Source organism: Rhipicephalus sanguineus, chromosome 11, assembly GCF_013339695.2.
Source record: "Rhipicephalus sanguineus isolate Rsan-2018 chromosome 11, BIME_Rsan_1.4, whole genome shotgun sequence".
Classification (NCBI taxonomy): domain Eukaryota; kingdom Metazoa; phylum Arthropoda; class Arachnida; order Ixodida; family Ixodidae; genus Rhipicephalus; species Rhipicephalus sanguineus.
Genome location: NC_051186.1, coordinates 62,209,277 through 62,235,403, shown reverse-complemented (window position 1 = coordinate 62,235,403; position 26,127 = coordinate 62,209,277). Strand labels below are relative to the sequence as shown.

The window sequence follows — 26,127 nt, the reverse complement described above, 5'->3', positions numbered from 1 at the left end:
GCGAAAAATACAAGCTGTTATTCTTCCTACTTTATGTCCTTGTCTCCTTCTATGCTATAGTCTATATTTTAGATATCTATTTTTACTAAGGCGAAAGCCTTATATGCCTCGTCGTTCCGTGGCGTCGGCGTCAACACGCGTGATGCAAAAAAAGTCTTCATCACGAGATGCCATCACCATATGACGTCATGATGACATTACAGATTGCCGAAGCGTGTGACGTCATCAAGACGTCACCATGTCGCCACATAACGTGCCGCCATGTGATGAGGTCTTCACATGGCATCGTCGCTTGGTCAAATGTGGGTCGAAACGAAGGCGCTGCAAAACCAAGTAAGGTGCAGAACGCCTTTGGAGGGGTGTGGGGGAAAATGAATACAATATTTTAGATTAAAAGTCCCAATTTCTCCGCAAGGGCGAAACAGTAAATGCAATAGCAACAAATTGAAATGTCGAGGGGCCGAGCGATGGCATGCCGCCCTCGTATTCGAGGCCTCCGAAGATCAACGGTGCGCCGTCCAGCGGGCCAGGGCGAGCACCGAGGACCTCGGAAGACGTTCCTCGAGCGTCGGACCCCTGGCAGCCTAGACCAGGGCACCAGTAGCAATAACCGCTGGGCAAATAAAGTTGCTTCAACTGAACTCAATACGCAGAAAGTATAGCAGCTGGAAATTTGGAGTGCGCTGCTGAAACACACAAAAAAAAAGACGCGCGAAAAGGAAACGCAGGTATACACAGGATGAGAGCGAACTAATGGCGCGTTCACACTGAGACATTCGGCGGCGAGAGCGCGCGGAATCCGCTTCAGCGGCAGCGAGATCCGTCGGAAAAGCCCTTTCCGCGCCGATCGGTCGAGGACCAATTTTTGCGGCAGCACCCGCCGGATTCCCTCGCCGCGAACCAATCGGAACGCGAGTCGAACATTCGAAAAATGGTGTCGCGCTTGTAATATCGGAGTTGTCGAAGCCCGTAGTGACAGCGAAGTCTTTCGTAATCATCATGTAGTTCTCGAGAACTGTCAAGTGTTGCCGCGATTAGCATCTTTGGAATACACCATAGCGATCTCGCAGAACGGGTAGCATTATCTCGGGTCGACCAAGCTCCTCGCGTCTTGCAAATAAGGACGAGCCAAAACTGCTTGCGTCGTTTCTTGCTCGGCGAATACATGTTTCTCCTCGTCAGACTTCACCAGAAAGTTTCTTTCCAGCAGGCCCATCAGTTCGACTACCCTGCTCCTGTTTATGCGCTTCGCCATAACGAAACGCGAAGACAACGCAGAGCGCGTCGATGCCAGCGTTCCTTCGCGCGAAGGAACGATGACAACTAGGCGCCCAAATTTCGGCGGTGTGCTTGGTAAGTAGTGTGAACAATGCTGAGTTTTGGCGGCACGAGAATTCTGGTCGCTGTGGCCGGCGGATTCCCCAGTGTGAATGAGCCATAACTGCCACCGCTCAATACTCAAACGCAAAGAAGGATGCACGCAAACAACATTCGGGTACGCATTGGACGAATGTGTACTAGCAAATGCCACATTTGTTAGTTCGCGCTCGTCATGTGTATGCGTGTGTCTACGTTTCGTGCGTCCTTTTTTTGCCGTTGAGAAGCGCGCTGCAAGTGTGGACTATGTGCGGCCAACTACCTCCTCCCTACTCTGGCTCTTCTAGCTAGCAGCGCATTTCTGTCGCAAACACGGCCACTGCGGCGAGCGAAGTGACTTTCATGCGGTATATAGCTTCAACGTAAACATTGCAGATAAAACACGACAAGCAAGCCATTCTCCAATCTACCCTCAATAGATAGGCGCGAGCACGGGTGGCCACACCCTCCAAGCCAATGTACATGGTGGAGGCGTGCATCTCAATTCCGCCGGAAGATGAGCGCGCCGAGCGCGCCCATTGCCCATTGCGCCCTTTCGCGGGTGATATTAGACACCCTGATGCACGTCGGAGTTTCTTGTACCGCTATTGCACTTCAGGGTAAACCCAGTAGCGCGCTTCGCAACAATTGGCTTCGGATTTATTTTCGTTGTGGGTTACACGCACGCACGCACGCACGCACGCACGCACGCACGCACGCACGCGCGCGCACGCGCACGCGCACACACACACACACACACACACACACGCACGCACACACACACACACACACACACACACACACACACACACACACACACACACACACACACACACACACACACACACACACAATCACACACGTTTCTCTAATCCTCATGCAAAAACCCCCTTCCTGGAATAAGCCATATATATTACATGGGAAAGGCCATCTTTCCAACATAAGCTGATATTTTTAACTTCCCTCTTCTAACTGTTCCCATCTTATTCGCTGTTCCGCTCCTTGTATGGGCTAATATTTAAACCTCATATTATTTATTTCAATATCTTCAATATCTACATATTTACGTATCTTAATGTTTAAATTTACGGTTCTACATTTCTTTCTCCATCACTCATTTGCCACTTATGCAAGTGTGTGTTCTTGCATTCATTTTCATAAATGCGAGACAACAAGCACTTTACATATCTAATGGTAAAGCGACAGAGATCTACAAAAAAGGCTGGAGCCATAGGTGTCTTAAACTTCTTTTTTTTGATAATCCCAAAAACCTATCAGAAGTTCTAACAGTGGAGCTGGTTAAGACGGCCGTTAGTCCGTGGGCTGCGAACAGAAATGATCATCATCATGAACAGGCACGCACTCTCTTCATCCTCTTCATCATCGTCGTGTTCTTCTTCATCTTCTGCTTAGCTCCCAGAAAACATGCGCCGATTTTTCTGGGACGGGATGGAATAACTTTATGCGCGAAACAAGTGCAGATAGAGAGAAAAAGAGAGAGCTACAGATAAAGAGAGAAAAATAGAGGTAGAGAAAGAAAGAAATTCTGGGGAAAGAATTTCTTCGCGAGACGAGATTCGAACCCGCCTACGCAGGAGCGGAAGGCGAGTGTCTTAAACACTCGGTTATACGGGTACGCTAACAGAGCATATTATAGCCTTTTATAGTGTACTATAGGAAATGGATAGGAAGGAGAAGTGAGGCTGTGGTGAACAGATGTTAGGGGGAGGAGGTGGCTAATTACGAGGGAATAGAGTAAAGCATAGCATCTAAAAAAAAGAGAAAGAGAGAAACAGAGAGAACGAATGCAGATAGAGAATGAAGGAGAAATTGAATGCGAAAAGTAGAGGGAAAGAAATGGATAGTGAGTGAAACAGATCGAAAGAAAGACGAGGCGAGAAAACAGAGAGAGAGAAAGAATGATAGAAAGACCGAGAAAAAGAACGAAACTGGTAGACACAGAGAGAGAGAGAAAGAAATAGAAATAAACAGAGACAAAACGGCAGACACAAGAACAGAGAGAAGAGAAAGACGATAAGAAATAGAGGAAGGAAGAGAAAATTTGCAAAACTTAGCAAAAGAGCAACAGCCAGGACTACCTAGGTGCCCAACAGCTCCGCTGTCGCTTTAGCATTGCGCTTGTTGGGCAAGCTACGCAAATTTTAATAACAGAGAGCTGAGCTAGTTGGTAAGTATTCATTGTAAAAAGACAGGGCGTGCAAACACGGACACAAGAAGGAAGTCAGGACAGCACAAACGCCGTCTATCTATCTATCTATCTATCTATCTATCTATCTATCTATCTATCTATCTATCTATCTATCTATCTATCTATCTATCTATCTATCTATCTATCTATCTATCTATCTATCTATCTATCTATCTATCTATCTATCTATCTATCTATCTATCTATCTATCTATCTATCTATCTATCTATCTATCTATCTATCTATCTATCCTTCTTTGTGTTTGAGTAGCGCGCTGTAAGTGTCAAGCCGTGATAGTTATTATTTCGCCCTCGCCTCGTATGTTTTCTTTTCCTGTGTCATTTGCGCCTGAGCAGCGCGTAGCAAGTTTCTAGCTGATTGCCGTTCTTCCTGTGACATTCCAATTTCTTGCTATCGCACTCATAGCTTCGCCATTGAAGCGAAACTGACTTTTTCATGGCATGGCATGACTGTTTCACGAACTCAAATGGCAGATTGTAACGCGACAATCATGACGTGCATGCCACGTACGGCCTGACGTACATGCCACGCTGATAGTGTGCTCGAGACCGCTTCGCTAGCTTGATATTTATTGAAATTCGTATGGCTTGACATGACTGCATGACGAGCATAAACTAAACGTTGTAACAAATTATGACATGCATGTCATGTACGGCATGATTCAAATGCTACGCTCCTGGTGCGCTCAAGGCCGCTTTTGCGAACTGATATATACCAAAATTGGTATTGTGCGACTTCACTGCATGACGAGCATAAACGACAGGTCGTAACGTAGAAATTAGGATATTCATGCCAAGTACGCCATGACTTACATGCCACGCTCATGGTGCGCTCGAAGCCGTCTCTCTAGATTGATATATACCAAATTTGGTATGCGCTCACGTTAATGTAGGATGAATATAAATAAAGGGTTGTAGCATAAAAATATTAGGATGTATTTCAGGTACGGCATGACTTACATTCCACACTCATTGTGCGCTCGAGGCCCTTTCCCAAGTTTGATATATACCAAATTTGGCATTGCGCGACGTGAATGTACGATGAACATAAATTAAAGGTTGTAGCATTATTTGATAAATGAAAGGTTGTAGCAATTTATCAAAACCTGTTTTTGTCTCTGTTTGCGTATATTTCTTTCTTTTCCGCCCTTTCTCCCTTTCTTTCTTTTACTCTCTTGATCTCTGTTTTCCTACGTCGTTTTTGTGTCTGTTTAATTCTCTTTTTTTTCCTGTGTATTCTCTCTCTTTCTATCTTTTTCTCATTCTTCCCTTTCTTTCAGTCTATTTGTCTCTTTCTATTTTTTTTCTGTCTCTCCCTCCATGTACTCACCCATCTGAGTTATTACAACCCACGCCGGTCGCACGTGTTCGGGGAGTAAAACACAACACGAAATAGATAAACAGAGTGCGCGCCGGCATGATCATTATTGTTTTGTGTCTAAATCGCGAAACTGGCAAATGGCGGGCATAGCAGCTCTGCTACAATATTTATAATATGCGTTTTCTATTTCTTATTCTGAGCTTGATTCACGCGTGCTTAAATGCCGCCTTGTATTGACTGTTTAGTTTACCTTTGAACACACACACCCTCTGGAGGCTGGTGCTAAAAAAACACTAGTTTTATGTGGGTATACGAAGACGAGAGCAGAGAGTGTAGTAGAAGATTAACGTATTATTTTCAAATCAGAACAAAAATACATAAAATATCTGAGATAGTTTGCTAACAATAATAACCCTGATTTTGAAGAAGCAGGTGTTTATCGAAAGAAGGAAGTACATTTACCTTAAGCATCAGATTCATTGAGCTGGGAGGACACTTGTTGCAGCGGCAGCCATCAGTGCTTGCATGACAGCGTTTGACCAAGGCTACGGTTACTAAAACAAGAACAAAATGCTTGAACATGATGGTCAGCTCTTGGAGTTCAAGCAACATACACGCAGCTGTTCGACCTGAAGGTCCGTATTTATGTGTTGATGTGCGGACATCTGGATGTCTTATATAAAATTGTTCGTGTTGTCTGTGACACATGGCATTCTATTTTTCACAGTCTCTCTGGTTAGAAGGGCTGCGCGTTGGGTGAGTTGGTAGCCCATGACAACAAAGAACTGCGCGAAATAAACAGGGACAAGGAAGGTGGTTCTTGCTGAACTTAAAAGTTATATTGGACGATATATAACATCCCAGCATAACTTGACCTAAAGTGAGAACTAATTGATTGTCAAGTTTTGAAATGAAAACAATTGATTAGCTCATTTATATGCTGTCAGCAGCTGAGATGGTCGCGGCATCTCACAAAGGAGGTCTCAGCGACGCGCTTCGTCTTATGTGGCATTTGAGATCCGCTTCGGCAAACTAGTACGAAATCAATGCTTGTGGTTCACGTTAACAATTATATCAGTTACATGTGATATCTGAGCCTAATTTTCCTAAAAGAAGGTCGAATTCACTGTAAGCATATAGAATGCCAACTAATTCACTGAGTTCAATAAAATATTTTGAGATCAGCTGGGACTGTCGCAGCAGTTGGCGGAGCAGATCTCTACCCTCCGCTTCTTTCTGCGCGGCCTCTGAGTTTCGTTTCGGTTGCGCGCGAACCGCAGAGTTATACCAAGGAATACTCCACGGCACACTAAGGCTGACGTGAGAGGACCGCCAACTGTCGCCTTGGTAAGGGTTAGGGTCACTTCCATTATTTAGTCATTTCTTTATGTTCATGCGATTTCCGTACTGCACAATGCCCAGATATTTTATTCTAACACTAATATACATGTGCACATAGGTCTCGACACCTTACGTTGTAATGATTACACCTTGGAAAGAGCAAAAAAAAATATACTCAGGAGTTGACTCGCGCAGACCTAACATATGCATCCCATTCGTTTCTTGTAGTCGCGGTCATGTACACGAAACACGGATACTCCACTTCAAAGCAGTCGCGTACTCCTCTTGGAATGTTTACGATGAGTTTCAACGAATGGATCGGTCTGCTGGCTTCAGTGTTTGTAATAGTACTCTGGGACTGCTCAGCAGCTTTGTTAGTGGAATAAATATAAACGCATAAGCGTCTGAAGCAAATCTTACTTTACCTCACTCTAAGCAGCATGTTTTGCCTAAAAGAACCATGCGGGCATGCAAATTACCTACGTGTTTTACAACACAGCTTTCCCTTACAAAAATGTATTCAATCTATAGAATGTCGAAAAATGGTTTTAAATAGTCTATACACTGTCTAAACCCGTTTTTGTAAGGGTTCTTTGCGGACCATGTGCCGATGTCATCTGCGTTCGCTGAAATAGCTCGCATGACCAGGGGGAAAGAAGGAGCCTTGTGTGAGGAGATAAAAGGTCACATGACCGAACACGGAGAAGCGTTGTAACTCACCGGGGGGAGGGGGAAGAAAGAAATGAAAAAGAAACAACATAAATTTCATTGGCGATGCGAGGTTTCAGCCCTGACCATCACGGTACGAAGACAAGCGCCATAACCACTGAGCTATACACCCACGCTTGCGCACTATGAAAATATGTGACACACATGAATGCGAGAGGGAAGTGGCCACGTCAACAACTCACACCTTCCTCCTCGCAGTGATTAACGCGCGTGTCTGCGGGAGTTAAGGCTCTGTTATACTCCGACGTCCGACGCGGGCGCCCGCGAGGACGTTGCGTTTCGTCACGCCGAGCCGGCGACGCTACACTAGGCGCAAATCTCGGTCTCCACTACAGTCGAGCCGACTCCAACGCGCCGGTGCGATCGCATCTAGAGGAGCGCATGCGCAGTAAAGCGAAGAACGCCCGCGCCACCAGTCGGGAACAGACGAAACAGCCCGCGAAGCAGGTTTCTGTACATGCGAGTCCGCCGCGGCCGGCGCGAAATGCAGTAGGATCTATTCGGCGCCGAGCGACGCCCTAGCGCGCCAGCAGCCGTCGGCCGCGTCGGCGGTCAGCCGACGCCGACCCATAGAGGGCTGTTTCTTGCTGACGTAACGTCGCCATGACGCGCGCTCGCGCTCGACGACGTTACGCTGGAGTATATCAGAGCCGTCATTCTCGCTCCGACGTTGTCAGTGCGCCCGCGACGCCGAGCGCTAGCGACGAGCCGACGCTGCCGGTCGTTTCGCCGGTGCCAACGCGAGCTGATGAGGAGGAACGCTTATCTCGAGCCAACTAGACGGTATATGAAATACTAAGTGAAATAGTAGAAAACAGCGCGATACAACGAAGAGAAGAAAGAGCAAACAGGACTAGCGCTGTCCTTTTCCCCTTTCTTGTCTTCATTGCATCGCGCTGTTTTATATTACGGACATGTACCCGCCAGCTGAAGTTCGCGAAGTGAGAAAATGCGGCCGCCGGGGCCGGGATTCGTTCCAACGGCCTTCATGATTCGTTCCCTCAGCAGTCGAGCAACATAGTTACATGAAGTTGTGCAGGCCACGTCAGGCGCAATACAGATAACTGTTGTTCAGTTTGAGCGAAGATATGGGTACCAAGGAATGGCAAACGAAGCCCATTATGACAGAAACGTTGGTGTTATGATGAAAACGTTACTTGAATTGAAATCAGCTCAAAAAAGGCAGGTTAAACTGGCGAACACTAAGAAGGCGTCCTTTGTTTCAGATCAAACCATCAGAAACTGAAGACGAAGACGATGACAGCATGGCTTTTTCACGAGCATTTCGTTTTATTGTGTCACCAGTATTCTATTTAGAGTAAAAGATGCCTCGTCGCTCCCTTTAAAAAGTTAGGATTACAAATCAATGTTGCGCAAATTTTATCATTTGGTGGCATTACATGAGGCTATAGCCACAGGGAGGTCTACTTTGCAGTGGTTGTTTACATACAAGAAACAAAAAAAGCCGGCAGATCCCCGCACTGTGGGAATGGATGTAATGCGAAGTAGCCAGCAAAGAGCTGCATACATCGCCTTGTTCGTCTTTGAGCCAAATGAAATTATTCATTCTATGGCATCTAGTTCACTATATGTCGCATGTTTGCCATGGACGCATGCATGCACAATCTGGTATATACCATGCTAATGAAACGTAAATTCTGGTATATACAATGCATGACCTGTCATTTATGTTCATCACGCACTGGTATCATGCCATACCAATTTTGTTATATATCCAGTTAACAAAATGACCGGAAGCGCACCATGACAGCGTCATGTAAATCCTACAGTACACGGCATGCATAGCATGTTCGCATGCTAGGACCTGTCATTTATGTTCGTCATGCAGTCGCATCGCGGAATACCAATCTTGGTGTATATCAAACGAGCGAAATGGCCGTAAGTGCACCATGCCTATGGCATGTAAATCATGCCCTACATTACATGCATACCATGGTTTCAATGTTACCACCCGTCACTCATGTTCGTCATACAGTCACATCGCGCAATACCAATTGCGTAAATCAAGCCAGCGAAACAGCCGCGAGTGCACCTGAGCGCGGCATGTACATCATGCCATACATGACATGCATATCATGGTTTTCATGTTACCACCCGTCACTTATGTTCGTCATGCAGTCACGTCGCACAATAGCAATTTTGGTGTATATCAAGCGAGCTAAACGGCCGCGAGCGCATCATAAGCGTGGCATGTCAATAATGCCATACATGACATGCATGTCATGATTTTATGTTACAACCTGTTGTTCATGTTCTTCATACAGTTACATTGCGCAATACCGATTAAACTGGCGCACTTGTGCCGACGAATCTCTCGTGCTAAGGAGCAAGGGTGCCAAAAGAGGCACGTAAAACCTTTCAGGCGTTGTGCCGAAGGGGTTGTATATGAAATTCCCCTGAGCTGTGGCAAGACGTACATCGGTCAAACGGGTCGGTGTATCAACGACCGCCTCAGGGAGCATGCCAACAGCATAGGTAAGAGTGATGGTGCGCACCTTCCCGCGCATGTCAGGTCATGCTCGTGTGTGCCACGTTTTGCGCAAGCTAGGATTATCGGCAAAAGCAGAGACCACACAGCAAGGGAATTACTAGAGGCGTACCATATTAGAAGTAAAGGGTCCGCTTGTGTCAGTGGCACATCCATTGTTCTCTTTCAGTCTGAGTTGTCCTTCTTTATGAACTGCTCACGTGATGCCATGTTTGGAAAAAAAAAAGAGTTGGTAGTTTGGCGCTCTTCTGTCTCTTTCCTCCGGCCCTTTTTCATGTTCCTAGCTTCGCGCCACTTACGATATGTTCAGCATGAAATATATGGCATGCATGTCATGGTTTTCATGTTACCACATGTTATTCATGTTCTTCATAGAGTTACAATGCGCAATATAAATTTTGGTGTATATCAATCTAGTGATACGGCCGCGAGTGTGTCATCAGCGTCGCATGTAAATTATGTTGTACACGTCATGCTTGTCATAATTTTCATTTAGTGCCTCTCACGTACGTTCGTTATACAGTCGCGTCGCGCAATACCAATTTTTGTGTATTCGCAATGCCCACGAACTATAGGTGGCGCGCCGTGCTTTTCAAGATGGCGCCAGGAGGAGGGTCAACCCGCTTGTTAGCATAGCAACAGATAGGACGTGCGGACGTACGGCCCGTGCCACTTTCACCGGATGAAGTTATGAGCTGCGCTGAAATGGACATGAGACTAAAATACTTTCCCAAACCATGGAAAGTGCTAAGTACTCGCCACCTAACTTGCTGCGGTGTGAAAGGTTATATTTCAGCTCCGTTACCGTGCATAACGATTGATGCTTTGCGAAATCCTGTGCGTGCTACATAAAACAGCATGAACTAGAATTGATGTATGAGCTGAAACGGCACTCCGAGGTAGTACGTACCGAGCCTGCCTGACGGATTTGCCGCAGTAGTAGGCCGCCAGCGAGTAGCGCCATCGCTGCTGCACGGGACCACACGTTTATTGTGGTGATGGTTTGTAAACATAATACGCCGTCGTCGTTACTTGCGCAGTCGGGAACGCGGAGTTACGTCTTCAACGGAACACGAGCATTTAACATCCCATTCAGTAGCGCTTGTGTCACAGCCATGTTGAGACTCTAGCCGTGAGCAATCCACTTCACTCGCATGTTGCAGGTTTGATCAGCACGATCGAAACATGAATATCGAAAGGAATGCACACGCATGCTTTTCGCAACGTCGAAGTAGTTAGCCGTGTGGCGTGGATTGTGGCCCATGACTGCACGTTCCATCGCTATAACCATTTCGCTTCGCTGGTCGAGCTCGAGCGCGTTGGCGGCATGCGGCGCTCCATAATATCCGCAATAATTGTGATACATGCAATGCACAAGAGGAACTATGCTTTTATTTTGATCTCGCTCAAGGATATTATACATTAAATACAATGAAAGTGACTTACGAGCGTGAAAGAACATTAAAGCACGAGGGGACGTGAAGTGCAACTCGCTCCTCGTGGGTTAGCAGCTGATGGTTCATCGTCGCTCTCACTCTCGGTGCTTTCGCAGTCTTCTACGTCCAGTGAAAAATCCTCGTCGTCAAGATGGTTTCTTTCAACATCACTGCTGAAAGCAATCTGAAGAATTTCCTCCGCCGAACGACATCGACCACTCCGCGTCACCACGTTTACAATTAGAGAGACGTCTGGGCGCGGAGAACATTTTGCTTTTTGCTCTCAGACCGGTCAACAAGCAAATCACTTGCAGTGTGCTTCCACCTATCAACAAACATGACAAACGTACAAAAACAAGCGGCGCAGCGGTGGCTATGAAACCCAACACACTGGCGAAGGACGGCGTGGAAAGCGTTCGCTCCACGAAAGGCGCCGAGCAGACGCATCCTCGAATGATTGAAACGTCGTTCACACGATTCGTTACAGCGCTTTGCTGACAAAGAATAGAGGCCCTACTTTAATGTATCGCCAACTTGAGATCGCTCAGTTATACAAGAGCACATCGCGAGCCCGCGCGGCCTCCCGCGTACAGTGTTATGGGACTCATGCACTACAAGAAACACTGAGCAATGCTATATACAAGTAAAACAGGGTGAGCTTCAACTGAAAATGTCAGACGATAGCACTTAACTAACCTACGTGGCTACAGAAAGCCTCGCGAACCTGATAGTATGTGTACGCTGTGGGCTAGCTGCCTATCGCATTGAAAGCACGAGCTGCCACGTATTTTCACGGAAACTTCGCGTCTCGCAAGAACGAACCAGATTTCTCGTGTCACGGAGGGCCCTGTTTGTTCATTGATGCAGCGAACATGCAAAGTCGTTGTGTTCCTTTCTTGCCAACGCATTAACACTGAGGCTAGCACAGCCGAACAAGGGGCGACTGCGTAGTGCTGCCATTTTGTCGTCTACTAACCCTCCTCGAGAGGACGCTCCTGAATTCCGCTTGGCGGCGCGACAGTCTATGGGCATTGCGAATATCAAGCTAGCGAAATGACCGCGAATGCACCATGAGCGTGGCATGTAAATGATGACATATATGGCATGCATGTCATGGTTATCATATTACCACCTGTTATTCATGTTCATCATACAGTCACATCGCCCAATACCAATTTTGGTGTATATCAATCTAGCGAAACGGCCGCGAGTGCGCCACAAGCATGGCATGTAAATGATGTCGTTAATGACATGCATGCCATGATTTTCATATTATTGCGTGTCAGTTATGTTTGTCATACACAAATGTCTCGTCATACTAGTTCTCGTATATAATAATTGATTTAAAAGGCCGTGAGCGCCCCGAGACCATGTCATGTAAATCATGCTGCACATGACATACGTGTCATGATTTGCACGTTAGGACATGTCATTAGGTTTGTCATAAGCTCTTGTCACGCCATACCAATTTCGGTATATATGAAATTAACAGAACGGCCGCAAGAGCCCCAAAGCCGTGGAATGTAAATCATGCTGTCCATGACATGCATATCATGATTTTCATGTTACGACCTATCACTTATGTTCGTAATACGGTCATGTTATGCCATACCAATTTTGGTATGCATCCCATGAACGAAACGGCTAGGAGAGCACAAAGTCGTAGGCGACTAGATAGATAGATAGATAGATAGATAGATAGATAGATAGATAGATAGATAGATAGATAGATAGATAGATAGATAGATAGATAGATAGATAGATAGATAGATAGATAGATAGATACGCTGAAAGTCGAAGAAGTTCGCTAAGAAATGCTTCGCATTTAAAAGATTAGCATGTTAGCGTATATAGGCTTCGCAAGCAACGCTTAGCGGCGCTGCTGCTCTTGACAGGCAGCGCCATCTCTGGCAGAAAAAGAGAAGCTTGGGTGTAAGCAGCGCACGTTTTCCCTTCTCTCCACCGCGTTGCCGCTCGCTTCTGTGCACATGCAGAGCTCTCGCGGCGTCTCACAATGCACCGCTTGTAGTGAGGCTTTAAGATGATCTACAAGCTTGACTGGCACTTCCGAAAAGCGAACTTGATAAAATGAGAAATGCTCGTCAATCACGTTAACGGTGAAGAGCAGACGATCGACGACAACGTCGCCCGACTCAAAGCGAAATGCATTTCCCAAGTCGCGATTACACCGTGTAAGACGCATACCTCGAGGTAAGTCTCATTCTGTCATGGTAAAGATGCGTAATGGTCCATATGCACTCCGAAATGAAGCCGTACACGCTATCGAAGTTCTGCGATGAGGACTACGAATCATATGATTGTTGTTTTGATATGACATGCTTACAGTAGCAGCCGTGTACTTTCGTGAACAAACGTTTGCAGCGTGCCAAAAAAAGAAATTATACGGCCATGGCACTGTTTCCTGAGAAGGTTAGAGTCATGTCCTCCGTGCCGCTAGAGAATCACCCGCCGATTAAGACTCGAGGCAGCTAGCTGAGCTTTAACCACTGTGAAGCAAGATGAACTGCTCGCCTCGTTTTTTCGACTAACCCGTCATGCTTGCAGTCTATTTCAATGATATCGACTTGACAGGCGTCTAAAACCTGCTGCGCGAACGGGACTAGAAAATCGCACAGTCAGAAGGTGTTTACTTCAAGGTTGCAATTGCAAAGCATGTATTAAGTGCCAGTTATATTTAGCGGCTAAAATATTTATCACACTAATAAAGTGACAAAACAAAGCAAACCTGCAGAACGATGTCAAAGCTTGCTGAAAATGCTCAGACGTCCGTTCCGGCGTTATAAAGCAGCCCTCCCGACGCCTGAATTGCAGGCGCCGAACTTCTGACAATGTGCCGAGTTTAGTTGAATTCAACCAACCGCGCAACGCTAACGGTATAACGCGAGTGTGAACGTTCAACAACGACGGGTAGGTCTCACGAACACGGGGAATCAAAACACAAAGCTGTTTCACCTACAGTCGTAACTGGACTTTCACAATGCGTGAATACAGCGAGTAATCATGAGAGTCGCTGCGTGCATGCGCCACGTTACTTACCAATTCAGGCAGTCGAAACGAACGCGATGAACACAGACAGCCAAATAGAAGGCGAGACAGCGCTGTCAGCTATCCACGCTTGCCGCCTTTATTTGTCGTGCGACACGACCGGGAACCAATACAGTTTCACGCGTGAATCGCGTACCTTGGTGTTGTCTGCACTGTTGCGGCTGGCCACTAAACCGCAATACTTCGGACCACGCTTGCGCTTCCTCGGGGTCGCTTCTGCCATCGCGGAAATGCGCAGCTTCGCACAGCAATCCTCTCGGTTCAACGTACCCAGCTGACGGCCCCCCAGTTACCCGCACTGAGAGAAGAACGCGTGCGCACGTGCGCTACCGCTACCGTGAAAGGGGCTGAGTCGGCCGCGCAGAAGGCTCAGAGCTTTCCGACAGAGCCGCAGCGCGGCTGGCGCGACGCAGTCGTCGCGCCGCAAACTTGAGCTTGGGTTCCGTATTGGCATATTTTCATTATTATTACAACCCGTTGTTACATCCGTCAAACATCACATCTGAAAGTCTGACTGTTTGCTCTAGAATTTTCAAGTAATAGCTATGGGTTTTCTTCTCCTTCTTTTAGTCTAAAGTTATAGAGTTTGTTTTTAGATTCAGAAGCATTTAACTTGGAGATCCTGCCGCCCGGTTCTTGGCCCATCCCCCTTTGTGGGTGAGCGCCATATGCACGAGCTCATCACCATCATCATCAACATTCATACGGCCGGGCCTTCGATAATAATGTTTAAACCGTGTTGCCAATGCTGGGTTTCTTGAGTGAGGCTGCACCCAGCGGTAAGCGAACGTATTCACGAACAGCAATTCGTCTCTCGAAATCGAGGCCATATTTCTGAGGCCTTAGGGCTAGAAGCCAGGGGCAGACCAGAGTCCCGTTGCGATATCACATTGAGTGCTTGATAATGAGACGGCGGCATCATGTGGCTAACCGAGAATATGTGCGAATGCCCGCCACCTTGTTTGCGAGAAATTCCAGGTTGCGGCATTGCGCATTTTATGGTGTCAGTTGCAGAAGCAGAATAATAATACAGCTAAAACCTACGATTACAGCGAAACACATGACGAGTGTAGGCGCCCAAACCTTGTGGGGCAGAGATGCAATGGTGTATTAACAGCGAACGTGTTGAAGCTGCCGTAATATGTATGCCGTATTAAGATTCATAAAAAGTCATGTGCCGCAGAAATTGGGTATGCCCGACTACTCACTACTGGGCCGCTAAAAAAGAAGGCAACAGTTAGCCCAAAAATAGAAAACGAGAAAGGCAACGTCGCCTGCGAGAAACTATCATCATTAGCGGGTATGGGCCAGATATATTGGGTAAATCCCACTACTCACCACTGGTAGGCTAAAGAAAAGGAGGCAACAGTTAGCCAAGCTAGGGGACAAATTCTACTGCCGCACGCTTCATGGCCGATCCCCCGTAGTGGACTGAGCCTTTCCCCTAGGACTCAACCAACCAACTATTGAGGAGGAATACGAAAGGGGAAGACAGGGAGGTTAACCAGAAAGAGTACGGTTGGCTACCCTACGCCGGGGGAAAGAGAATGGGAGCGGAAAGATGGGAGAAACAGAGAGAGAGAGAAAGGAGAGATAAAAAAGAAAAAAGAAAGGAAATGATCAAAATGATCAATAATTGCGCTGACACATATGTGGTGGTGGGACTGCACAATGGCCACAAGCGTTCACAAACGCCAGTAGTCTTTAAAAAATTACACCATTTCCCGCTAAAGGGGAACATGAGGCGATGCGAAGCCGGAGCACTTGCACGATCGCGTTCCGTTGGCATTCGTTGGGCATGCTACCGACCTCACGTCGTGGAACGCGAAGAGTAACGCTACGCGCGTCGTGTCTTCCTTCTAGCCTTGCCGTTAATTCTCACTGGGCGAGTGGGGAACGCGGTCGCCAAGCGCGCGAGGGGAGAGCGTAAGAGAGGAGAGAGAGGGGGACGGGACGCGCATGCGCTAGCGCTCATCGCGGCGTTGCGCAGGACAGAGGCACACCATCTCCCGCTAAAGGGGACCATGAGGCGATGCGAAGCTGCGTTTCAGAGGGGGAGTGGAGAGGGGAGGAGATAGGGGAGTAGGTGTGTGGAAAGGGTTTGCGCATGCGCAGTAAGGGTAGTCACGCCGCACGCCACCACCACCAGTTTGAGCTCCGGCATAAGATGCTTCGCATCTAAAAGCACAAAATTGCTTTAACTGCCTTGTGGGCCGACGAGCGATGGGGACGGTGCTCCAGCAGCATTTGCACGGTGAGCGGCCGATCGTCCAGTCATCGCATCGCATCAGAAAGAGTTCGTGTTTCAGAGGCAAATCGAAGGCAGCGGCATAGCAGATGACCGATGTCTTCCTCAGTGCTGCAGACCTTGCATGCCACACTGTCGGTCACTCCAATTAATGTTGTGTATGCATTCGTGAAAGCAACTCTATCCTAACCAAATCCGACAGAAAAGCGAAGCTTCACGTCGACGAAGTCCGAATGGAGGTTGGAGTTCCAGTGTGGGGTTTATTAAAGACGATAGTCTTTCTTGGGGAGCTTAAACGCAGAAATTTTGGTCTGTCTGTCTTTCTGTTTGTCGGCACGTGCCTCGATTCAGCCACTCGGCCAAAGTTGAACCACTTGCCCAAGGGCCAGCCGTCTTGAACTGGTACGGCTGGTCATACTTGTGAACGTTGTCGATCAAAAAGTAAATATCATGCATATCTGAGGTGCAACATCACTAGGTAAGTATTAGGTGGCGTGTTCCTTTAATAGAAAATGCATACATGCGTAATTTTAAGGACCCTAGTTTCTTAAGCTGCGCTGAAAATGCATAAGAATGGAAGCTTGAGCGAGTTGGTATGCGTTCATCTTTGTTGAAACAGCGCTCACTAGACGACGACGCAGTAAAAGAAGGCACAGGACAGGCGCTGCCTGTCCTGTGCCTTCTTTTACTTCCTCGTCGTCTAGTGAGCGCTGTTTCAACAAAGATGCAAATGCGACTGCGCTGAAATTTGCCTTCCTCCGTGCCCTTCGCACGAGCTCATTGTTGTGTTTCGGTTTCGGTTCTGTATTGCACTGTACGAATGCCATGGGTTGGTGTTGAAAAACTTTAGTTTTGAGAAGGCCAAGAAGGTGAAAAAAAATATTTAAAAAATGAAAAAGCAGCGTTGTGGGCGTCCTTCAGGCTGCCGGTTGTGGGCGCCGCTCTGGCGTTCCTGTTTTACCCAGGCGACGTGTAAATAAAAGAGTGTGTGGAGAGTACTCGTTGAGTGCGGACGTTTCTCTGCAAAGGTCTACGCCTGCTGCTGCGCCGGGACTACCAGCACGCAACACGGCACTCATGTTTCCCGACGTATTGCCAGATGGCGTACATATCTCACACAGCGCCTCTTCTATCGTCTTTACACGACATTTGCAGCGAAGCACGCAGATACGCGGCCAATTTTTGGTGGAGTCTCGTACGTCATATACTTGGCATGTTCCATTCCGCCAGACAGAGACTACGTGCAAGGTGACGAAGCTACCTTGCAGCGTCTGTCCTAGAAAGAGGAATAGAAAGAAGAGGTGGTCTCTTCTTGATGGGATGTGCAACCAACTATGGAACAGGAAAGGCAAAGGCGGCTACGATAAGACCCCGAAGCTATGCCAAACGATGACGTGCCCGTAGATCTATGCGAGGTGCAAACACTTGGTTTCAACGCGAGTTTGTCTCTGGTTGGGCATCCATGGCGTGCCTGCGACTATGAGAAGCGCGAACGTTCGGTTTCAGCGCGAGTTTTAGTGTCGTGTCTCTGGCTTTATGTGGTTTATCTCGAAACTCTCTGCGCTGAAAATCAACGTACAAAAAACCTAGCATCGTCTAGCCAAAGCCTAGTAACGATTTAGAAGCAACCTAGAAACAACTCTCATCACCTAGATAAGGCATAGAAACAACCTAGGAACAACCAGATTAGTTGTCATAATAGTCGAGTTTTGGTGCTTCAAGACTTGCGTGGCTTAATGCAACCTTCGCTGATTTTTTCGTCATGACGTGAAGCTTTGGAGGTTTTTCTCGCAAAAGCTTTCTTTCTGTCGACGGTAACGTAAAAATATGAGGAGTGGTGTTACCGGTGTTTGTTGCTAGGGGTGAATCCGATGGAGTTGCCTCGTGTTGTAGCGTTTGTAGCGGAGGTTTTGAAGGCAATAGAGAAAACGTTTTTTGAAAATGCGCTCTTAAAATTCGAATATATTGCGATCAGCTTCAGTGCTTGCGGACTTCATAGTCTGAGCATCTCTTGCGAGATCATAGCGTTGCTTCGAACCAAAGAATCACGAAAACAATTTTAAAGAATCAATGTCACTAAAGTAAATATTTAGAGAGGTGGACTTATCTGCTTTCCCTAGCACAATGTTCACATACGCTTTGCTCATTCTCGTAATCCTCAAAAGTGGTGTTAGAAACAAGTGTACAAAGGAGAGATTGCCAACAATGGCAGGAGGGGGCTAAGGAGATCGAGAGGTTGATATGCCAAGTGAAGGCTTCATGTTGTATAGTTAAAGAGGAACGTGCGCACATAAAGAGAGGGTGGCGTTGGTGGTGCTGGATGTGTATACACCTTTCCTTCGCCTTTGTAGAGTAGAAGGCGGCGGCGCAAGTCATAGTTCGCCTTGGAGTGAAGAACATCTTGCTCTTGTATTTTTTCCCAGAAAAAAAAAACATGAGGCAGTACGCAGCAACTGAAAATCAGGATTTCGTGTCAGAAACGGCTTGAGACCTTAAAAATGCTTAAGTGCGATTGTCACCATTTTGTGCCTACTATGCCGGATAGGCTCAAGAGCTTTCTGTGAAACGTTCGCGCATATTGGCAGGAGTCTGACAATGTTCGCAGTTTAACAGTGTTTAACAACATACGATTTTCTGAAGCACAGTCAGGTGAACACACTAATCTTTGCGAAAGAGCTGCTGACTTTACGGTTTAACACAACTGCGGCGTATAACAAGCCAACAAATAGGCAACGAGTCTACACTTTCAAAACAGTCATATAGAACACAGGAAAATGCACTATGTTTTCAACGGTTATGTATAAATATGTCCAACATTAAAGGGGCCCTGCAACACTTTTCGAGCATGCTCAAAAAGCGCTGCCGATCGGTAGTCGAGGCTCCCGAGAACACGCGAGCCAAATATTATAGCGATGCGCACGGCCTGGAATTTACAATAAATTCTCAAAGTCAGCTGAAAATCGCTCCCTCTTCTCTCGACAAGGGATGTATTAGTCCGCAAAATATGACGCGATTGTCGGCAGCTCCACCATTGGCTGATGTTATAACCACGATAACCACCCTCATTATTACCTTCTTTGTTAATTTTGAGTTCAATAAGTAGATAATATGTATGTCTATATTCTGTTATCGCGTTAAAAACACCGAACAAACATTAATATTAGCACTTCCGGTCTCACCGACAGCTCGTCTGCTCGTAGTTGCGTGGTTCCGTTTTCTTCGCCATGCGCAGTGCCGAAAACGTGAATATTTCTGTGCGTTTGACCATTGCCGGTTGCTGTTGAGAGTGGCAGCCGTTCGAGTGTTGCCTCGTCAGCTGGGAACTGCATCGTCGGCACGTTCTCACGACCGACCGAGGCAGCCGTGCAGCATGTCTCCGATAACAATGCTGGCGTCCGGTAATGGCGGCGCTTCGGGGTCGTCTGCCGGTGCCGTCTTACGAGGCGGTGTATCGGAGTATGGGCCGAAACCGATCTCAGCTGTCATTCATTCCAAACGAGCGCGCAGGTTTGCTTCCATGGTTGGCAAAGCGATGAAAACACTACGGCGTTCGAGGTGCACACCCAACATTACCAAACCGACGCGCAGTTTTCAAGCACGCGCGATACGGCTCCGCTCGACCATAGAGTTTCCTACAATACTTACTAGAGGGAACTCTGGCGCTAGTGTCTATGGGAGCTGCAACGCATGACGCTTCAGCCAGCATGGGAATGATGGGTAGTACACAAATTTGTCTAAACTTCGTTCTTTCGGCTCCGTTTGGCTCCGCGTCGGCTGCATCCGCTTTGTCGCAAAACGAAGTTCAGCAAAAGTCAGCAGTTCCACTTCACCACTTTAACTTTTTTAGGCTCTCCAAATCAAACTTGGTCACGAAGTTCACAACGGTCTATTCTTTTATCCGAAACAAACGCCAAAACACAGCAATAAACAAAGCCACAAGTACGTTTGAAGCCGCAAGCACGAAGACTAGGCAAATTTGTGTACTACCCATCATTCCCATGGTAGCTGAACGATCGCAGCGCCAGAGTCCCCTCTAGTTAATTTTAGGAAACTCTATGCGCTCGACGAGAACGACGCAAGCCGACCGGAAGTGGCGGCACAGACCACGTGGTTGCGCCCAGACGTCAGAGAGAAAAGAATGAAGAAAAAATTTCCGCCGGCGCTCTTGGGCGGAGCCTCGCTCGTCTGCGCTCCCTCAACTTACACCGTGGCTCCCTCCCTCGAGTCGCTGCCTAGCTCTCCGCGCGCTCGCTGCGTTGAGTTGAGGAAGAAAGCTGCGGAACGTGATCTCTACAATTTGGTAACACCACTTAGACTTGACGGATTCGAAATATTTTGCGGCATATGACTCGTGAAGAGTCATACGTCAATAATGAGACTATTCCAATATAACTAAGAAAGGTGTTGCAGGGCCCCTTTAAGAAGAACCGCCCTTTGCTTATGGCAGATTTGGTTAAAAAGTGTATACCGCTCGCCCCGTAGCGTGAGTTCCGTTTCGATAAAATTGATGCATTGCCCGTAACGTGAGTCCCCACGTTACATCGGACAAGAAGTTATTTTAAGGCAGAAGTGTATTAGGCGTCTGGAGTGTTGTAAGGCCCCACACGTAATAAGTGTGCGGATACGTAATACGTGTCGCCATAAAACCTAATGCGTGCCTGGTATTCCAACTACTCAGTGTACACGAATACGTCAGTCCACCCTATAAAGCGGAATCTGCAGCAGCAAAGAAGCAAATAGCTCAGATCAAGTGCTGTAGGTTTCGTTTCCTTAATGTCCTTATTCTAGTCGCACCGTTTAATCCGCTGTTTTAAATATCAAACAACTAGCCCTCATCGAGGTGACACCTCGTAACTATTAGCTGAAATGCAAAAAGTCGGCATAGGCAAGCTATAAGCCCCTCGCTGACGACCCCGATCGAAATCAATTCCCTCAATGCGTGGGATCTGCCGAAATATGTTTTCGACGCGAATGAAGAGGTACGTTGGATACAGAACAAATCTGCTTTCGCTAATACTGTAAAAAAAAACAAGAAAGAAACAAGGTGTAGAATGGCGGCAAATATAGACGCCGCATAGCAACCAGGTTTTTCTGAACACAGTCGTTCTGATACCCGCGCCGCTAAATGTAGGCGGCGTTATCCACCCTAACGGGGTACCTGCGCTGCTTGCAAGGTCGAGAGAAAATGCGAGCAAAAAAACGCCAGGCCTGCGCTGAAACCGCAGCACAGTCACAGCGAAAGCTGGTGGTGGTGGTGGTGGTGGTGGTGGAAAACATTTATTTCGCTATATACAGCGAGAGGTGTGGACGGGGTGAGCCGGATGGACCCGCCCTTCACAAACACTGGAAGAGCGGCGTTTCTAGAGCCCATTGTAAGCTCTCTTGGGGCTACTATAACAAGTACACTAGCAAGATACACACTACGCCATAAATCACAATTTTTGTGAAGGCAATAAGCACCTACTAAGCCATTATTCGTCATTCTGCGGGGAAGCGAGGCACCAGCAGCTACACGTCTGTAAGGCATTAGGTGCACTTTGTTGACGCGACGACTGATGACGATGAAGAATTATGGCTCAGCCTTTTGTCATGGGTTGGAAGCTTTAAACTGCCCACCAGTTACGCCCGGTCGCTATTTCCCTTTCCCGCCGTGCTGTATAACATACATTGACGTGGGAGAGAGATGGCGGGGGGGCGAAGAACTTTACTGAGACCCCGAGCAAATGAATCATGAGCTTATGGGCTTCCTTGGCAACCAATACAAGTTCACTTGCGAGGAACCTACTACGCTATAAATCATTGTAATTTTTTGAGCAGTAGGCAAGCAGGCACTATGCCATTTTTCTTCATTCTACGAAGAGCCGTGGTACCTGCTAAACGCATGTATGGCATATATATTGATGTCTGCGCACATCTCTCCATGGGGGAATATATAAAAATTAAATATGTGCTTGCAAACATCACTCTCGAATAAGGCCGGGCCCCAAGTGGCATCGTTTTTGTAAATATTCCTTTTGTACGGGCACCTGCACTTTATCTGACTAAACTGCAATTGAAGGATATACCATACTAGGGAACATTTACTTACTTTCGTAGAAGTCAAGGTAATACCCTAAACAACGACAAAAAAAATCAATACCATTAGATCATCAAAGTTGCATGTTGGACTTGTTGGTATAGCATTTTGTAGGATAAATGTGCAGCGCACTCCAGACACAGCACACGAGCAAATAAGACACACACTGGCACAGCGCCACATGGGGGTCTTTTTCTTGTTTCCTCGGGTCGTGCGCCAGATGCCAACACATTTATCCTACAACAACGTCAGATAGTTAAATTCAGTTCTGCTTATCATATATGATTGAGTGGAGCCAGTCATATACATAGACTGAGGCATTCTTCTTATTTAGCTTTCGCAGAAACAAGGCAAAGCATTATCAACCAATCTCATCCAGACTAAAAGTTGCTGATTTTGTAAAGATCCGTGGGGCAGTGCTGCAGTAATGTTTTCTTGATTTCTTTTGCAGTACCTTTGTATACAGCTTACGACGGTTATTGCTTAGCAAGGAAAAGGAACTCATTACCCACAGTGGCTAGCTTCATATAAGTGGATCTGCTAAGCACCGATACTGCTTGGTATTGCATATGCATGTATATGTTGTTTTACGTATACTTGCGCACATTGTTTCGCACATCAAGGTATTTTTTATTATATCAAATTAAGATATTTTTAGACATACACTTTTCCGTCCAAAAGTACATTTGATTACACATTTCCTGAAAGACTCGCATTACGGGCAGGAGCTGTAGGTAACTGTAGCGATCCTGCCGTGTGATCTTGAATTCTGCTGCGTTGATAGTAGAACGAGCACATAGTGAAATAACGGAAGAACACATAAGGAAATAAAGAAGTCATTTCAAACGATAGGCTGCGAAAGCATGCGAAATTAACATACATGAGCAAAAGACCAATGCGAGCAATGTGTTTCAAAGATAAAGTACTAACCATAGCTTTTAAGCAAGCCAAAGGTTCCCTCTTCTGTGCATTTTCCCCTAAATGAGGACAACGATTGCAAATTTCTATTATTTGAGAGTCAAGTGACTGCGTTGGCCTTTTTTGTCCATAGTCGTATCGAGGAAAGTGAAGTGACCCAGCAGTCATCATAAACTGCTTGCATAACATGACGTCATTTAAGCCTTTCTTGAAACAGAAATGAGTAGTTTTGATATGACATCGCCCATGTGATCAGCGCTTCTTGAGCCGAGGTTTTCCTTTGCGGCCTGTGTTAACTAGATAAATTCATCGATAAAAAGAAAGCAGAGGGTACTTGAAGATTTCGTCATTAAGACGGCATCTTATGACGCATACGTCAGTGCGTCTTTCCTGGTTTTTAGCAGAGATATGTTCTATTGATGACTGGTAAATGATAGAATTTGTGGGTTTAGGATAGCCACTTTGTGATATGTGAGGTGGCAGAATACATAATTTAGACCTTCTCAGGAGCCAAGACCCAGCACTTCGCCCACGGGGCACTATCCTTTGGTTCTTCCACCCCTTCGATGGTGGTTTGTGCAGAAAGAACTTCAAAGATTTTTCAAATCATTGTCTACTTACTGCACACCCGCTCCGGAGTCGTTTTGCTGTCTAAAAATAAAAGAAGGCACGTTACATTTCTTTTATTCCCCGTACTTTCTTCTACGTGAACAATTTCTGAATGGAACACACGCCTGAATATGTACAAGCTTTCACCTCTGTCGCTGAGTGTTTTCTCGTCCACATGGCTCACGAAAATATCAAGACACTCGTAAGCTCTCTCAACAAACAAATTAACGCAAAGAGCAAACTAACAAACAGACATCATACGCCGAGACAAATTTACATGAGCTCTTAGCACTAGGTGCACGTTAAAAAATCATAGACGTTAAAAATAATAGAAAGATTACTACTACAGCAATGAACGCTCCGGAAAGGTTTTTGGTGTATTCAGGGTATCTGGTAAATTAATAGAAAAATAAAACTCTGGCTGAAAGTAGACATGCCTCTTAAGTGATTGCCAAGTGTGTAGCCAATTAAAACAAACGCGCCTTATGACTACAGTTTTCATTATTAAACAATAAATAATTTTATTTCGAAAAAGCAGCACTGTACAAATAAGAGCAAATTTTTTCCAGGAAATAAGCTCTGCCGAATGCCGCAAGGTGATGTAAGGGATATGAAATAGATAATTGACAAGTACCCCCTTGTAGTACAAGGCCACAGGGAAAATCACACGGACTTCTCATAAGGCAGAAGCTCTAGTTCAAGAAAACTTCGTCCTGGTGCGGGGGCCAAACCCGGGAAAAACGCCTTTTCGGAGTGGTCGCTCTACAATAGAGATAACCAGGGTTCCAGCAATTCACAGCGAGAGGTCGGGTTTGTCAACAACTCGAAGAACATGGAGACAGACCATCCAAAATGAGATCTCCAGAATCCCGCAAGGTGGCGGAAGGGTTATGAAAGGGCTATTCTTAGAACTGGAGCAATTTTGCTTCAACTGCATAACTCGGGAACTGCCGAACGCGTGTTATTTAAATACAAAACGGTGCACCCTGGGGAGATGTTCCGCCACTAACATGATCGCATTTACTCGGGAAATGTCTAACCGCAGTTCCCGCGCCTTCAGGAGAATACCTATGTTTGCTCCTACTATTAGGTCCCACTAGCTTTTTCCACGCATGACAGCGCTATAGCGTTCTCTGCCAGTACCATTCGTTCCTTACCAGAAAAAGATTTTTTAATTTCAACTAGTGAGCACCTTGGACACCTGCATGTTGCAGAACGTTTAGACATTGTTCCTCTTGCGTGCCTATTTTTTCCCACAACTACTCGTCCATCATTTCTATGCATTTTTTTTCTTGCCTGCCTGTTATTACAAAACGCTGTCACTCTGGAGCCTTTAGTTAGGGATGCAGTATATTATTTAAAATAATAAAAATAAAATAAATTTGATATAAGTCATCAATATTATAATTAAAATTTAAGCAGCATGTAATTGTTTTGGAGAAATGACGCGAAAGGGCATGGTCTACAAATCTCGATGCAGCAGAATAAGCAACATAGTGTAAATACTTGAGGCTGGCTTTTCGGCTGCTTTCCTACTGACTATAACGGTTCACTAGAATGGCTAAGACAGATATTAGTAAAATATAACAAATAGGTGTATGTGATTTGATGTGCCATTACACGAGGTTTTATGGGAAGGGGATGTGAGAGCATGCTAATTTTGCACATCGCCACACAATTTTTTAGCGCAATTCAGCGCGCAAACCGCAAAGGTACTCACGATATTTCTCCCACCACCACTCATTCCTGGTAACAGCACATGTGCCATTATAAATGTACAGTATCTTCTGGTATTTAGGAAAGTGAACTGTGTTTGAAGAAAAAGGATTTAGTTATGCCTTTAGCCTATAATCAGATACTACTGAAATCGTTTAGATACGTTCATTCATACAAGGTACGTACCTTTCCAGAAAACCCACTGTTATCTTCGAGTACAAGAAAGTAAAAGTTAACTAGAAGGGCTAACAAAAGAACCCTCCTCTGCGCTGCACTAATGCATGTGTATTTTACTCTTTCCCAACTAGAATAAAAAAGAGGCCACAAAACTACATTTAGAGCGCATGTAGCGATGAAAGCTCGAAGCAGTTGATAAAATTTAGTGAAGGAAAAATGGAGTGTTCAGTCATCCGACCCCATAAGTTATCATGTTGAAAATATTGAAAAACAAGTGGGGCAGCTAAGCACTAATGGTGAGAAAGGCTGTGTAAACAGCGGAAGTAGTGGTGTTCCCCCTCCTTCCCACTCCCACATCGGACCACCTCACCCTGAATTGCCTTTTCAACCCCTATC

The 26,127-nt window shown here is 46.2% G+C and overlaps 1 protein-coding gene across 1 annotated transcript in view; it reads right to left on the bottom strand.

The window, feature by feature from the left end:
* LOC119373280 (uncharacterized) overlaps positions 1-5,436 on the bottom strand; it is a 38,437-nt gene extending 33,001 nt beyond the window's left edge. Inside the window, exon 1 of the mRNA XM_037643302.1 lies at positions 5,369-5,436. Coding sequence (XP_037499230.1) covers positions 5,369-5,386 — 18 coding nt within the window. The 5' untranslated portion in view covers positions 5,387-5,436. The remainder of the gene's footprint in view (positions 1-5,368) is intronic.
* Between the last annotated feature and the right edge of the window lie 20,691 nt (positions 5,437-26,127).